This window comes from Chelonia mydas, chromosome 9 (genome assembly GCF_015237465.2).
Source record: "Chelonia mydas isolate rCheMyd1 chromosome 9, rCheMyd1.pri.v2, whole genome shotgun sequence".
NCBI lineage: Eukaryota > Metazoa > Chordata > Testudines > Cheloniidae > Chelonia > Chelonia mydas.
In genome coordinates, this window is record NC_057855.1 from 4,413,465 (window position 1) to 4,430,597 (window position 17,133).

The 17,133-nt window shown below is 44.4% G+C and overlaps 1 protein-coding gene across 19 annotated transcripts in view; it reads right to left on the reverse strand.

Moving 5' to 3' along the window:
• LOC102934171 (LIM domain containing preferred translocation partner in lipoma) overlaps positions 1-17,133 on the reverse strand; it is a 517,248-nt gene that overhangs the window by 96,820 nt on the left and 403,295 nt on the right. For all 19 annotated transcript variants that reach the window (XM_043522983.1, XM_043522984.1, XM_043522976.1 and 16 more), the window contains one exon: positions 5,961-6,084. In XM_043522983.1, the coding sequence (XP_043378918.1) occupies positions 5,961-6,084 (124 nt within the window). The remainder of the gene's footprint in view (positions 1-5,960; positions 6,085-17,133) is intronic.

Sequence of the window (17,133 nt, forward strand, 5' to 3'; positions counted from 1 at the left end):
ATCAGTTTCTTCATGTATTAGGCTTAGACTTCCGTGTTTTGTTTTATTTTGCTTGATAACTTACTTTGTTCTGTCTAAAGAAAAGGAGTACTTGTGGCACCTTAGAGACTAACCAATTTATGTGAGCATAAGCTTTCGTGAGCTACAGCTCACTTCATCACTGCATCCGATGAAGTGAGCTGTAGCTCACGAAAGCTTATGCTCAAATAAATTGGTTAGTCTCTAAGGTGCCACAAGTACTCCTTTTCTTTTTGCGAATACAGACTAACGCGGCTGTTACTCTGAAATTTGTTCTGTCTGTTATTACTTGGAACCACTTAAATCCTGCTTTTTATACTTAATAAAATCACTTTTGCTTATTAATTAACCCAGAGTAAGTAATTAACACCTGGGGGAGCAAACAGCTGTGCATATCTATCAATCAGTGTTATAGAGGGTGGACAATTTATAAGTTTACCCTGTATAAGCTTTATACAGAGTAAAACGGATTCATTTGGGGTTTGGATCCCATTGGGAGCTGGGTGTCTGGGTGCTGGAGACAGGAGCACTTCTTAAGCTGTTTTTAGTTAAGTCTGCAGCTTTGGGGCGTGTGGTTCAGACCCTGGGTCTGTGTTGCAGCAGGCTGATGTGTCTGGTTCAACAAGGCAGACTTCTGGAGACCCAAACTGGCAGAGAAAATGGGCTCAGAGGTAGTCTCAGCACACCAGGTAACAGTCCAAAGAGGGTTTCTGTGATCAAACGTGTCACAGTAACATTCTCTGATATTTCACCATAGCATTTCATTCTTCCTAGCAGACACCAAAAAACCATAGTCTTTCATTTATTCAGAGTCAAGACAAAAATCACTTCAATTCATGATCTGCAATCCACCTTTGCGTTACAGCACGGGGTAGTCAGGAAAGTTCTCTGTAAAAATGATAGCCCGGTGCTCTGCACTTATTCTCTTTTAAGTGACTTCATTATCAAATCAGTTCCATTTACAAGTGAAAATAAGATTTTGCTGACTGCCAGAGATTCAGACTTAACCAGGGAGCTAAAAACAAAAAGGCATGCTGTTCAAATGGGATTTTATCACCCACAATCACAATTCTGGGGTTGGAATTTAAGGTGGTAATTTTGTTTCAGATCGCTTGTCTGCAGCTGTGCTAGTCTGTAAACCAAGTGGCTGTGCCTCAGAAAAACTCAAGACAAAAATTGTGCCCTTTCTTGCACGGGTGAGCTGCGACCGAAGACAAGCAGTGGCCTTCCTGGGTTATCTGGGCAGCAGGTGGGCAGGTCTGTAGTGAGTCCAGTGCTCCCTTGTTACCATGAGCCACACCCTGCAAGATGCCATAACAACAATAATCTATATAGCTACAATCGGAGGATTGCAACAGCCAAGAAAGGAATAAACAGCATGTGCAGATGAAGTGCCATGGGGAAGGGCAGTGAGATGATTTGCATGCTCATGGCGGGAGCTCTCCTTTAATTTAAAATGGAGTAAATCTGAAGTAATTTCCCCACATCAATGGGTTTCACTGATGAGAGGAGGACCAGACCTCTGGAAAGACAGAAGAAGAAACTTCTTTAATAAAATCCCTTCCAAAGCTCTCTCTGAGGAAATCAACAGGCCCGTATGCGCCTCTCCCGCACACCGGGGGATAACTGCGAGCTCCTCGGAAAAGGCAGCTTTGTCTGCACAAGACCGAACAAACTGCCCCCTCGCTTGCAAACACACTCCAGATGGTTATTTTGGGTCTGCTGCAAGACGCACGGCAAACACCCCCCGCAGCCCTCTGCGACTGCACTTTCCCTACCAAGATGCCTTATCCTGAGGGGCTGCTCGGTCACATCACCTCTCCTTGTTTTAACGAGACAAATGACACCGGGCTTTGACTCATCAAATAGTCTGTAGTTAAAACAAGCTCAAAATAAGCATTGTAAAAAATGACTGGCCTCTTGTACCCAGCAGCTGCTTGCCAAAAGGCACCAGCAGAATGTAAAGGGGGAGCAGCGGTCAAGTCAGCTGGACCAAAATCTGACCTTCCTTTATTTTCTTTCATGCTTTCACACAAACACAGTCAGGGCGGCTGGGGCTAGTGGTCAGAGCAGTGGGCAGCCGGGCCTGCAGCGGGTGGCGATACACAGTGGTCAGAGCCAGGGTCAGGAACCAGGAGTCAGAGCCAAGGGTTGGAACTGGAATCAGGAACTGAGCAGGGCCAGAGTAAAGCAGGAACAGAGCCAGAGCAGGACTGGAGTGAGGCTGGGAACAGGAGTGATCCCACTTGGGGGTGTAAACACTGAGCAGCTGGGGGACTAAAGTGCTGGTTCTGTTGGTTACTCTGGCCAGTCAGGACACTTTGTTGCAAGCCAGCTGTGCATGACCTGTGAGTTGCTCACAAGAGTTGGAGCTAGCTGGTGCCAAAAACAGGAGTTGAGGGACCAACAGCGAGTCAGTGGACAGGGGTCCTGATGGCACTTTTTTTATCTTAATTATCATTGTCCACATGGTGACGCAGGCTGTTGTGTTGCTGGAGGTGCCTTCATTAGATGAGACATAAAGCTGAGGTCCGCATCACTTGTAGCCATTAAAGGCCCCATGAGACTTTTGGCAGGAGATGGGGCGTTAAGCCACATGTGCTGGCCAAGTACCAACTTAGCTGCAATTTCCCCTCTAGCTTCAACATGAGGAGTTTACCCTTCACCAAATCAAACCATCCACTTGCAGGAATATACCAGATGCCACTAAAGGGAGGGCAACGTTTCAGAGGTGAATGAGTGTAAAGGATCTCTACATGAACAGTCCATACAATACTTGGAGATCCTTCTTAATGTAAAGGAATATAATAAAAGGTAATTTATTAGAGATCATTAGCTGAACAAATGATTAAGGCATCAGTGTAGGACTTGGAAGATCCAGCTTTAAGTCCCTGCTCTGCCACAGACTTCCAGTGTGACCTTGGGAAAGTCATTTAGCCACTCTGTGCCGCAGGACCCCCCTCCCCCATTGTATGGATGGGGAAAACGGCCCTGTCCTTCTTCACAGCGGCGTTGAGAGAACATATACATTTGAGATTGTGAGACACTCAGATACTATGGTAATGGGGCCATATGAGGGACTGTGATTTTGTTCTGTGTCCATGACTAGGGCTCCTAGGCACTAAGGTAATATAGATAATTAATAATGAATCATACGGAAGATAGAAGAATATCCAATATCGTGCAGGCGTGATAGCATTTATATAGTGACAATTTCCATATGAGAATTTGGTCTTTATTGCTCAGGATGAGGATATATCTTTAGCCAACGAGAACTCTGAGGGTATCTCCGTGATTATATCACAAGCTGATAGGAGCCCGAGATATATGATAGATGACAAATCATTATCTTGCTTCTCCTGTCTAACTGTTGCTGTTCCTCGTTCTTGCCTCTCAAGGAATGCATGTGAACTATCCCTTGCCTTCAATTGTATGTGCTTGGGTGATTTCTTTTACAATGTTTATTGGCTAAAGCTATTCTCTTGTGTGTGAAATCGTCTATAGTAATTTCCATCAAGCGAAGCTACAATGATGTGTATTGGTGAAAACAGAGCTGATGGAGCTGCAGGCTGCCCTGCCTCTGAACTCATCCTCTAGCCTTGTAGGGGGTTTAGCCGATACTTCCAGAGCTAAGAGTAGACAGAACTTTACTGATCCCTATTCCACTTCCTTTTCTAGGAATATCAGCTGTGCCGACATAGCATCCGGAAACCAAATGACTTGACTGAAACCAGAGACGTGAAAAGAGAAACTGACTAGCAGGAGGAGAGCTGTTAAAGAGACGACCCTGAGCGCTGACGGACCAAGTAAAATGACCTTTCTCCAGCATGACAGTTCAAATGTAATTATTTGGACAAATCATTTTCATGACTTAATATAACGCCTTGAAGCTTTCCAGCAAGGTTAATTGGATTCCTCAGTTCAAAACCTATCTGCTCTTAACCAACTTTTAATATGCTGAGATCCAGTTTTCTTAATTCAAACTAATAAAGTGATTAGTTGACAGCTATCTGGTATGCTACAATTACCATGGCATTTAGACCTCAGGCAGAAGATACTTAATGCAAATCAGAGTCAATGTCTCTGCCCACTTGTCCCTTTTTCTGATTATTTGATTAATGTGCCATATGAATCTTTAGCTTGTATGGTCCGTGGTACTATACTAAATAAATGCAGCCTGGCTACAAAGGCAGAAAGGTTGGTTCAGACAGTTAACCATGCGAAGTCCAAACGCTTCTCCCCCGCTTTCATCCTTAATTTTTTTCCAAGTGGGTTTAATGCTGGTGAAAGGTGCTGGACTGATAGCCCGGGAGGGTGGCTTTCCGTATTTATCCACAGAATGGATACAGCACAAGCGGCAGCAGAGTGAGCTCCCTCCCTGCACTGCCATGTCAGAATGCCTCTTTTGTACGTGAAAGCGTAGCTCAACCTGGATGCAAGTTTGGAAATTTTTTTTAAAGTGACTTGTTCAAGGACTGTCTGGGTATCTGGTTTTATCATCCCCTGTGGTTCCGTTCTAGGCTGGGTTCCCCGCCCCTCCCCACTTTTTTTGATAGATGCACAATTAGCTCTGGATAGTTTCCCCAAAGTGCTGTATGGCGCTCAAGAGGCTGAGCAGAAATGAGGAGGAATTCTACAAAACAACAGGGCACATGCCAATCACCTCTCTCCTGCTGGTAAATGATGTTTAAAAGAAAACTGAGACTGGAGGCCTCAGGTTGGATGCACTAGTCCATCCCGGCAACCTGAGAATTAAGTGTGATCCGTAGATTGTTCAGTGCCCAGCTTGTATGTCATCTGCCTGAGCTAAGACTTGGGTTTTTGCAGGTTGCTGGTTTCCTAGCTTGCTCCATGGCCATTCAGTCTTTGACCTTATTGCTGAGGATAACATGGCTGGCAATTTCTGACTGGTTTGGTGATTTGGGCAGCTACACTGGGTGCTAGAACCAGTTCACTCATTTAATTTCATGTAAGCTAAACAGCCACTGGGTGGCAAATGGCAGCTGTTTCCAATCAATGGTCCTACCATGACCTAAAGTTGAAGGGTTTTATATCCCATTCCCCTGAGCCATACAGCCCTCTCTGTCAAAAATCGTACTCTGAAAGGAGTCAAGTCATCTAGTGATGCAGCATTAGCCTGCAAGACATAAATATTTCAGTTTCACAACTATAAGTGCCAAGCAAAACTCAAGCTCCATTTCATACCACTGTGTTTCCCTGACAGATCTATCCGCCAAGTTTATGAGAAATTGAAGTGCAGATAGTGGGAAATCTCAAGAATGACTGAGTTGCTTGACTTCACCACATAATCCAAAGCTCACACTAACTTGTATTTTATACAGAGGCATGAGATACCACAATTAAATACCTTTAAAAAGAGAATCAGTGGCTCGCCTCTTTCAGACAAACAAGATGACATGGTTCATAGAATCATAGCATATCAGGGTTGGAAGGGACCTCAGGATGTCATCTAGTCCAACCCCCTGCTCAAAACAGGAACAATGGTTATAAGAAGCTATAATTAACCTTGGTTTATTTCCGCTGAAGTCCATTAGGCCAAGTGGAATTGCTCTTGCTTACACCAATGTAAGTGAAATCAGAATCAGGCCCTATGATATTGCACCAACTTACACCAAGGCTGAATTTGACCCAATAGCTAGAGAGGTTGCAGACTGATGGTGTCAGAAAGAACCAGGCACTGAAACATTTAACTTAATCACTGGTGAGATTTTAAAAATACAGTTATAGAGCATCAGATTTATGTTGAAACTACAGAGGGATCCCTATGAACAATTACACTACATGCCCAAGCATACCAAACGAATCCATCATTACTAATGCCACTGCATTAGCAGCGCGGCTGTCAAGTCTCCCCATTACAGAGCGTGGTAAATAGATCAAAAGGCCCTGGGTAGATTTATTCAACGTGACGCGGCACTTACCGAAGTAGTCATCAGAGGGCGGATTCTCCATGTCGTACAGCATCTTCTTGGTCAGATGTTCCAGCTCATCCTCGGGTCTGAACAAAGGAGCGTCTGATGCCGAGCCAGAGGCAGGGTACCCACTCTGCAGAAGGGAAGACACATGCTGCTCGTGAAGTTTCAAATCAGCATTAAAGTGTCCACCAACGCTGCACATGCCCGATGTAAGACAGAAAGGTAAAGAAAATTCACTCTATTGGCTGTTTGGCTTTCAAGCTCACTCGTGGGTCTTATTTTTCTTCTCCTGGGACCCAGTGGGTTTGGACAAATGAACATCCTATTTAATGAAATGAAAATAGATGGCTCAAAACGCTAAACAATTTCCATCAGAATGAGATGAGTAGGTATTACTAGAAGGGATGTATGTACCCAGTAATTAGACAGCCTAGCAGACCTTTGGACAGACTTGAAATAAGAAAGAAAGAAGGAATTATGCTAAGGATAATCAAATATAAACATTTCCTAATAAGAAAGGTGTCGGAGGTTTTAGAATGGTCTTCCTAGGGAAGTGGTGGAAGGCCCGTTGGCTTGAACCACTTAAAACTAGACTGGACACAGACCCAGAGAAGATGCCAGAGGGAACAGTCTTGCATTTGGTGGAAGGGACAGACTAGGAGAGCTAGTCTCCAAGGACTAGATATATTTTCTCTTTGGTATGGCTTCCACAGAGCCAAGTCCTGATCAAAGGAAGTTTTGCCATTCATATGAAGAGCATCAGAATTTGGCTCACAGATTTTAGATCTAGCGATGCAAACATTTTAACATGTGCTTAGAAATGAGACCTCTTAGCCTTCATGTGTTAAAAGCTGGTGTGCAGTATCTGCTATGTTTTCCAGTGAGTTGTCTTAAGAAAACAACAGATATATGGAGACATCTTGAGAAACAGGGAAGTATTCTAGTGCATCAGTGTATCCTGGGAGGATCTTAGAAGCAGTTAAGTACGGTGTGTGTAATTCAGTACAAGGGTCATTACAGAATTAAAAGATGCTGAGATAAGATTTCCAGGCTTATACAATTTTCTTGAATAACCTGTATGCAAGAATGAACTTGTTTATGGAATAAAGTATGGTTAAAGTCAGGGTGGCTTATTTGGTTAATTGCTGCTTTCATCTAGGATTTCATTTCAGATCCATACCTTAGGATCATTACTCTAGAGGCAAATATCAGCACAGGCTATCTCACACACATGCCTTTTCCTATACCTTATACTCATTTAAATGTGGATCAATGGGTTACATCGCTGGAGAACAACATATTGGACACCCTGGTGATAAACATTTAACTTACAGAGACTGCAAAAAATCATACAACTGATCCGATGAATCTTTCGAACCACTTGTTGTTAACCAAGTACAACAGCACCCCCACTGACCTGTCTAAACACACCAAATCTTTCTTTTCAAGCAAGCGGGAAATTCTGTACTTGACATCAGTCAGGTGGAGGAGTTCTTAGAATTGTGTTCTGTGATAACATCTCCATCAGCCTCATTCTACTGAGATGCTATACTCCAAATCTGAGAGACATAAGAACTCAGAAAAGCATCACAGATCTTTTGGTTTTACCACTGATGATTGTTCTCAGTCTTAAAAAAAAAAAAAAAAAAAGGAAGCCAAATTTATAAGTTTGATCCCTCTTCTGTTCAAATCAGGTGTATCAATTTTTCCATTACAAATATGTCCCATGCTTTAGTATACCATGCCACTACACTGGCCTGAAAGTTTGTTTCCAGCAAGTAACCTATGAAGCCTCTAGCAGCAACCAGGAGTTGAGAAATTCAGTTGTATAACAAGAATAAATCAATTCCTATTGGCAGTCTCACAAACAGACAAGGAGTCACTAGGTAGGGTACATTCGGTCATCAGCTTCACCTGTTCCCACGTGGGCAGGTCCTCCAGGACCTTCCCTGCTCCCTACAATCTCCCCAGGAAAGGTTACTGCCTAAATTGGATATTTTCTTCTGTTAAGCAAGTGAGATACCATTGGAATGAAAGTTTGAAACAATCTTCTCAGACATTACTAATGGATGATGCAGGTTGACCTTCCTGTTCTATAGCAGGACGACAGATGCTGGAAGACTTTTGATCAGTCCCCCCCAGCAAAAAATGGATTTCTCACTATGTATTCATTTTTATGAGATAATTTGTGTCTGTCAATGTGTTTCAGTTTTTATATCCCCCGCCCCCCTCAAAAAAACTGATTTTTTTAGTTTTCAACAACCAGAATCAACAACCAAAAATTGGTTCTGGGTTTTTTTACTAAATTCTCACAACTCCAGGGAAAACTGTCAATCTAAACAAAAAATGTTCATTATTTTGGAGAGAATAAAATACATACTTGACCAGTTCTAGTCAGGAGCTATTTCCCCTGTTATATCACTATCCCATTTTTCTTGAAAAGTCTGGTTTTGATCCTTCAATGCTGCTGAGAATTAATGCCTTTCAGTGTACCTTTTTGAAATAGCTTCTCAGCTCCACAGAGCTGCCTGTGCCTGATGGTGAACCCTTTTAAGGATGTACTATTAAAAAAACTGGGCCTTTTCGTTTCTTTTTTGTTTCTTTATGATAAATCATAGATATGAGGGTTGGAAGGGACCTCAGGAGGTCACCTAGTCCAACCCCCTGCTCAAAGCAGGACCAACCCCAACTAAATCATCCCAGCCAGAGCTTTGTCAAGCCTGACCTTAAAAACCCCCATGGAAGGAGATTCCACCACTCCCCTAGGGAACCCATTCCAGTGCTTCACCACCCTCCTAGTGAAAAAGTTTTTCCTAATATCCAACCTAAACCACCCCCATTGCAACTTGAGACCATTACTCCTCGTTCTGTCATCTGCTACCACTGAGAACAGTCTAGATCCATCCTCTTTGGAACCCCCTTTCAGGTAGGTGAAAGCAGCTATCAAATCCCCCCTTACTCTTCTCTTCTGCAGACTAAATAATCCCAGTTTCCTTAGCTTCTCCTCATAAGTCATGTGCTCCAGCCCCTTAATCATTTTTGTTGCCTTCCGCTGGACTCTTTCCAATTTTTCCACATCCCTCTTGTAGTGTGGGGCCCAAAACTGGACCCAGTACTCCAGATGAGGCCTCACCAATGTCCAATAGAGGGGAACGATCAGGTCCCTCGATCTGCTGGCAATGCTTCTCATACAGCCACCTTATAGTTTATTCATCCAGCCCATACGATTTTAACTTGCTGGCAAGAATACTGTGGGAGACCGTATCAAAAGCTTTGCTAAAGTCAAGGAATAACCCATCCACTGCTTTCCCCTCATCCACAGAGCCAGTTATCTCATCATAGAAGGCAATTAGGTTAGTCAGGCATGACTTGCCCTTGGTGAATCCGTGCTGACTATTCCTGATCACTTTCCTCTCCTCTAAGTGCTTCAAAATTGATTCCTTGAAGACCTGCTCCATGATTTTTCCAGGGACTGAGGTGAGGCTGACTAGCCTGTAGTTCGCCGGATCCTCCTTCTTCCCTTTTTTGTCATTCTTCTCGAGAAGGTTTCCGCCCCCAAGGCAGAAGGAGGTGGGCAGTAAGTGTAACAAACAGTTTGGTATTTGGACATAATTCCCAGCTCAGGTTTAACACACAGACTGTGTTTCCCATTGCTAACTGGCAGCAAAGAGCTCATCAGCATTTAAAGACAGGCACTACATTAGCCTTTTCCCAATCGTCCGGCACCTCCCCCGATCACCATGCGTTTTCAAAGATAATGGCCAATGGCTCTGCAATCACATCCGCCAACTCCTTTAGCACCATTGGATGATTGTGAACTCTCAATGCCTTGTTGAAAGGTTGTCAATCAATCTTTAACAGTTGGGTACTTTATCCAGAATGTTGGTTAGTCATTGAAGGTAAAGATGTCTTAACAAACAGTCAAAAACCAAGAGCTTTAAACCGTTTGGCTAAATATCCCTTCCATTCTCAAACGCTCATGTTTCCTTCCCCTTCGATGTCATCATTTCAGGCATCAAAGAGACTTCCAGGATAGACAAGTCCTGAATTCCTAATGTCAAAAATGAACACGGGGGTGGGGAGGAGAAAACCAACCAACCAAAGCCTTCTCTGTCCATCCTGAAGAGGTCGAGAGGGGCACTGACCCAAGTACCTATATTTTATTCTTCTTTGCAGGGTCACCTTTAATTCAAATGATGTAGGAGTCCTGCTGAGACCTTCACCTGGTAAGGGTACTTCCCCCGTGAGGCAACTGGCAGAACTGAAAGTGAGGTTCCATGCAACTGCCATCCACTTCCAACAACAAAAATCCTCTGAGATCCCAACCCGGTTGCACTTAGGGCATGAGTTCTTGGCCTGTGAGCAGGTTTCAGGGGGTCATGGTCACCTTTCCTTTCTTAATGCATGATTGGGAAGGGTGTTCCAAAACTTTTTCCTGTTGTAACGTGGGGGGAATGGCAAAGGTAGAGCTAACCACTGACCCTAGGATAACATTCACCCCTGTACTCACCCAGTATAAGTTCCACCCTAGGGGCTTATGGGGGACTAAATGGTGCATAAGCCTTGCACCGGCTCTCTGTCCAAGGGAGAACATTGCCCCTAAGTGAGACACCCCTCAGTGGGACTGTCCATGGAGTAAAGATACTTACACGAGCAAGAGTTTTAGAACTGGCACTTACCCAGAAGCCAATGGACAATATTTTAATGACACTTTTTTAAAAATTAGGTAATAATAAATTATGTACCCCTATAAAAGGCTTATTAATAAAACAATTAGAGCTGCCAAATTTAAAGCACTTAATCTGGGTAGAACTTTTTCCCCCCCAGCATTCTCTCTTTCCTAAGAGCAGATCATGCATCGCGTTTGAGTGTATATTTGAATACAATGAGCATAGCCAAGGATTTATTAGCTCTGGAAACCAATCAGGCAACCAAACCTCTTAACATATTATTCCATCCATTGCGGGTGTTCTTGTTTCCATGCTGAAAAGACAAACGTCCACACGTTTAGTTCTTAGTTCAAAATAGTTCTGATTTTTAGTTAGTTCCCCGGGGCTTTTTGTGTAGACAAGGCAGTGCAGCTTCTGAGAGGCTGATGGCTTCCCTTTTAATACACTGCTTCTTAAAGATGCCTAAAAGCCCCACTCACAATGAAGGCCCCCACTGCACCAGGCAGTCTATATACACAGATTAAGAGACAGCTGCCTTGCTGAAGGCCTAACAGTGTAAATAGACAAGATGGAGAAAGCATCGATTTACAGAGAGGGAATTAAGGCAAAGAGACGTAATGACACAACCAGGGAGTCTATGGCAGAGGTGGGAATTGAACCCAGAGCTTGTGAGTCGCAGCCAGTGCAAACTATGAGAGTGTGAATAACAGAGCACACTGAAGAGTTGCAATCTAACTGCTTGGTGCGGACGCTGCTGGTGCGAACTAAAACGTACCTGGTTTGCATTAACACAGTCCTGCTTGAAAGAGGACTACGTTAATGCAATTCATACCCTCACAGTCCACACCGTGGCGCGGTGTAGACAAGGCCAGTGCTTTCCTCCTCCTGTGGTAGAACGCTAACAAATCACTTCACATCAGCTCGCAGCCCGGCTGCCGGGACCCCATACTAAGCATCTCCACAGGGGGTCCTCATGGCTGAAGGAGATTGTCTTTCTTGTGCCCCATAGTGCAAAAAATGGTCATCAGATGCACACAGTGCCTCCAACCCATCCCTCCCTCCAAGTCCCTGTTGCATGTCAGCTAGGGTGACCAGATGTCCCATTTTTATAGGGACAGTCCTGTTTTTTGGGACTTTTTCTTATATAGGTGCCTATTACCCCCCATCCCCTGTCCTGTTTTTTTCACAGTTGCTATCTGGTCACCCTATTGTCAGCTGCAGGCAGCCGTTGGGAGCTGGGCTCTGAAGGACTCAGTGGGCAGGGCGGGTAAGTTCTTGGCCTCTGCTACGCAGGAGGTCAGACTAGATGTCCCTTCTGGCCCTAGAATCCATCTCCCCAGGATTGGTTTCTCTCATCTCCACACCCCCAGATCAACTCTTCTGAGGACAGGGCCCTTCACACCTAACAAACAGGGACAGGGTTTGCCCCGAGGGGAACATACTGAACTGCTACAGGTTCAAGCTTGTCCACGTTTGTCAGAGTTCGGCGGCAGACACTCACCACACTGCCTTTTAGCTGCAATAAATGGGGAGGTTTGGAAATGCTGCTGCAATACTCTGCCCAAACAACACACTTCTGCATCAGCCAGCCACAGTCCTCGGACAGTGTCTAGTGACATAATCAACAACAAACGCCGATGATCACACTCAGTGCGTTATTCGTTTATTTTTCCTACAGACACCACATATGAATGCCCAATGTTTAAGAAGACCTCAGCAGAACCTTTCCCGCATTGCACTGCTCAGTGCATGAGCATCCAGAAAAGCATGTTTCATGCCTATAGTCAAGGCTGGTACATTTGGTGAGAAAGGGGAAAAGAAATACATGATGCATCCACAGACTGATCTGAAGGGTCTGTTTCAGCAGAACTCTCTCTTTCCTCCTGCCTTGATGGGTCAGAGGTAAAAAAGTGTGTGTGTGTGTGTGTATATATATATATATATATATATGTATAGAGAGAGAGAGAGAGAGGTCTGTAGTCTATGCAGAATTGCAGTGCAGGAGTCCTGGTCCCCATGGCTTCATTTGTTTCACCAACCCCAAACACAAAGATTAGAAAACTGACCAATCAAAATGGAAAGAAGCCGTCCCCTGGAGAAGGCTAAGCACTCTTATAGACCTCAATACCGCCATAGCTACGCATAATTCTTCTTTAGCTCAAGTAGTAGAGGACTATGCTTCAAGAACAGGAGGATCTGAGTTCTCTCCTCACTGCTGCTGGAAAGTACCAAGCGGCCTCGCTGAGTAGCACAGTAAGACCTCTTGTAATGGTCCTACGCTGCTACGCATTCACGTACACACAAGCATATACATTCTCCGAAGCACTTGGTTAACTCGACACAATGGAAAACACTAGCATTCCAAGGGTTAAGTTTCAATTGGTCTCTCACTCTGCAGTAGAAAATATCTTTATGCTATAAACAAAAGGAAGTGACTAACATCTGTGCCACCCTCAACATGCTGCAACAAAATCTGGCTCATCTTCCTCATTAAAGTTCAGTTCCTAAAAAGCCAGGTCAAGAGGAGCAATTGTGTGGAATCAGTATGCAATTATTTGGTACCATAAGCCAAGGTTTCATTTCAATAGTTAGCTTCAGCTTTTCTTTTCTTTTTCTTTGGCACTCAAGACCTGAGAAGCATCTGTCTTGGATTTACCAACTACACAGTGCAAGGTACTTTGGATTTAGTCAAGTTCGTTATCCAACACCCTCCATCCCCCTACTCAAAGTTCCACCCAAACGGGTAAAAAAACACCATGCAAAATCAGCAGACATCCAAAAATTACGTGCTAATGAATAGACCATCATTCAGGGTACACTGTACATGTTCATTTTTCTTATTCCTTTGCAAATGATGTGTAAGAGGTTCCTTCTCTCAGAGAGAAAATAACTTCAATTACGTGTTCTCAACTAAAGAAACATGGAAATTACCTTCTTTTTAAAAGGTAGAATTAGCCCAATTTGGAACTGAAAGGCTGCCAGAAACATCTCTTGCTGATATTTACTTTCCCTTTCATTTTATCCCTCTTGTTCAGCTGCATGAAGTTTTCAGCTCCCTTCTACTCCACAGACACACACACAGCACTTTCTGACCACATAAATCATCACTAGTTAGTTCAACCGTTGACTACACTATCAAGGGCTTTTTACTTAGTGGTCTGTGTAATCGGAACACTCCTCCTGAGTGCCTCCTAATAGTTGGGTGTGGTATTGCACGCCTTTTCTCACCCCAGAGTCCCCTGTAGGCTGCCAGTTGACATTGGTGGTCTTCCATGGCGTGGCCTTCCAGTCAAGTCACAAAGTCCAAATGAATTACTTCTGGGGTAGTAAAGAGACCAGTAAATTAAAAGTCCTGTTGCCCCCGCTAGGGTCTTCAGCCCTGGCTCTGGGCCCTTTAAATTCAGCCCTTCGTTCAGGCTCTCAAATAAGCCCTGTCTCCTTCTTGGGGGTTATGCCACTGTGGCCGGTAGTGGAACTCAGGTGCTCCCACTATTCCGGGACCCTATAAACAGACCCCACTACTCCCTGTAAACAGCAGCTAGGCAAGGCTTGACTTCAGTTAGTTGCTGCTTCTTTCCTGGGCCTCTTCCCACCCAGTCACTTTTAGCTTCACCCGTATCTCAGGGTCAAAGTTCTTAGGGTCTCTCTCTTCATTCAAACACAGCTCAAGTAAATGCAGCCAGAAACAAAGTCTGGTTATCAGGGCCATCCCTAGCAATTCTGGGGCCCTACGCAGCCCCTGACCCCGTGGGGTGTGTGTGTAGGGCCCCAGGCTGGGGGAGGGCTGGCTTGGGGGGGCAGGAGGGAACCACCCCCCAGCACTCACTGGCGGCGTGGCTGAGGCTGGGTTGCTGCACTCCCGCTGCCGGTGAGTGCAGGCCCAGCCCAGCTGCAGAGCTCAGGGGAGTGGTACCGGGGCTGGGGCGGAGTAGGGGCCCTGGGGAAGAGCCGGAGCAGGGGCTGGAGCAGCACGCGGCTGCGCTGGGCACCAGGAAGTTTGGTGCCCCAAATTTCCTGGTGCCTTACGCAGCTGTGTGCTTTGCGTATGGGTAAGGACGGCCCTGCTGGTTATCCCTAAAGCTCCGGTGGCCAGAGCGAAGCACCCTTCCCTAACCCTCTGGTTCTAGCCAGGAAATGACCTGCTAAGGCCCTGCAGGTCCATTTATCTGAGCATGCTGGACTCTGATTGGCTGCTTCTGTGAAGCCTCGCTGGGCAAACTTGAAGATCCAGTTTCTCTGCTCCTTTCCTAGGAGGACTGTGGGGCCTCCTGACGCAGAAAAGGCCAGGTACACCCTGTCACGGTGTGCCAAAGCCAATCCATTATGACTGAGAGTACCGGTCATCCAAACCAGCCGCAGACTTTCAAGCAAGATGATGCAGTGAGATGACACATCCCTCAAGAGGAGAGTTCCTCAAGAAAAAGGGATATGAAATGGAAACCAACTAACCCTTCCTCCAAGCAAGACTAACTGGAAAAAAATGTTCTTATTCCTGGTTTATCATCTGTTGAAATATTACAATTGCACAAGCACAGGCAGATTCTTCCAGGTGGACTTGTCTAGAGGCTGTGACAAGTCACTAGGATGTCAGGACTCCTGGGTTTATTCTTGACACACAAGTAATTCAAGTGGGGAGTCTTTAGAAACTATCTGGATGAAGAATGGGTAAAAACACAGGAACAGCCACATTGGATGCAGCCAGTGGTTTGTTTCATCTACCAGCTTCTCTCCAGCAGTAATGGAATAATTTACCCACAGGAAAAATTTCCTCCTGACCTACAATTGTTAGATGTTGGCTCATGAAGTGGGAGAGTTTATACCCATGACAAAACTTATGTTTTTTTTGTTTTAATCCTTAGTATTATAATTCTGGATGTTCTTGATATCCATACACATTTCCAGTCCTTTTTCCAATCCTGATAAACTCTTGGTCTCAATGATCTCTTGTGGCAAGTAGTTCCACAGTTCTATAATGAGGCTAACTGAATATTGTATGAAATACACATTTCCTTTTATCGCTTTTAAAAGTGCCGCCTTTCAATTTTATCAGATGTGCCCTTGTTTGTGTGTTATGATCTCAGGGCATGGCTCAGCAGGGAGGGCATTCTGCCCAAGATTTTCCAAAAACTGAGCCGTAAAGTTATGCTCCTAAATTAAGTGACCTCAGATCAGTAATGAGCTGTTGGGAACTCAAAGCTTTTGAAAATTAGGTCACTTCCTTAGGTATCTAAATAGGGACTTAAGAGCCCTAGATAGGCTCACAGTTTTGGAAAAAAACTTGACCCCCATGTTGAGGGGTAAATGGAAGTTTTGCTATTACATTCAATTGGATCAGTAACTGTTACCTTAACTTCTCTCCAAAATTGGTGTTAATTAATCAATCTCCGTAAAGCATTATTGAGATCCTAGGGCTAAGTGTTGTAGTAATCTTCAAAAATGGTAATAAATGAGCATAGCTATTTTGTCCTTGAATTCTGTGTATTCCATTACATTCAAGCAGACTAAATAAATTATCACTAGTCCTCATGTTTGTGCTGATGTTTTGCATCAGGAAGTGTCAGATTGTTTCTGCTGCATGATATAAAGGCTGGATAATATTTATATGTAGCACCTGTTCTGTGCACGGAATGTGACTGTGCTACATAGCAGCTTCCACTTTCATAGAGAGACACAGCGGGGGAGATAATATCTTTTATGGGCACAAATTCTGTTGGTGAGAGAGAGGCTTTTGAGCTTATAAAGAGCTCTCCTTCAGGTCTGATTTATGACATTCAAGGATAAGAGGATATTGACTATGCTTTTTAGGACCAAATTCCTAATAAAACCAAAAACCAAGAACCAAAAGCTGTTTGCAATAGTAATGTTGCCTTGTTCTCTTGGGAATTATTGCCAGTTTAAACTACGCTCCAATAAGGCTCAAAATAAAAGCTGCACTTGGCTTTTCACTTACTTGTCTTACTATATGTATGTACAGTAGCTAGCACAATGGGGCCCTGATCTTGGCTGGAGCTTCTAGGCACTACCATAATACTAATACACCAGTGACACCTTATGTTATGGGTTTAAAGCACTTGTTCTACTCTGTAAAAATGGAGGTTCCATTTTCATTGTCTCAGTGTTGTTTCCTGACTGACTGAGGTGAATTTTAGTCTGTTCAAACTGCCTCCCCTGCAAATTTCTCTGGGCTCTGAGAGTCAAGCTGGGTTCTTTCCTTCTCACAGCATCCCCAGTAATAAAGATTCTCCAGGCCAAATGATGACTGCTTGTGAAACTCCAACTGCCCCCCTTCCCTAACAACCTACATGTCCAGTGACTGGCACCAAACATTAATTAATTCAGCTTTACCGCCCCGGTGGCTAGGAGATCAAAGTCTGTATTTTAGAGGGGGCACCACAGCCATCCTTCGATCCCCACAGACTCTCTGGCTTGGCCACGGGGCTATCTGATGTAGAAGAGGTGCTGCTGATGCTTTTGAGCCCCCTGTTGTCATCTGGACTAGACATTTTTGG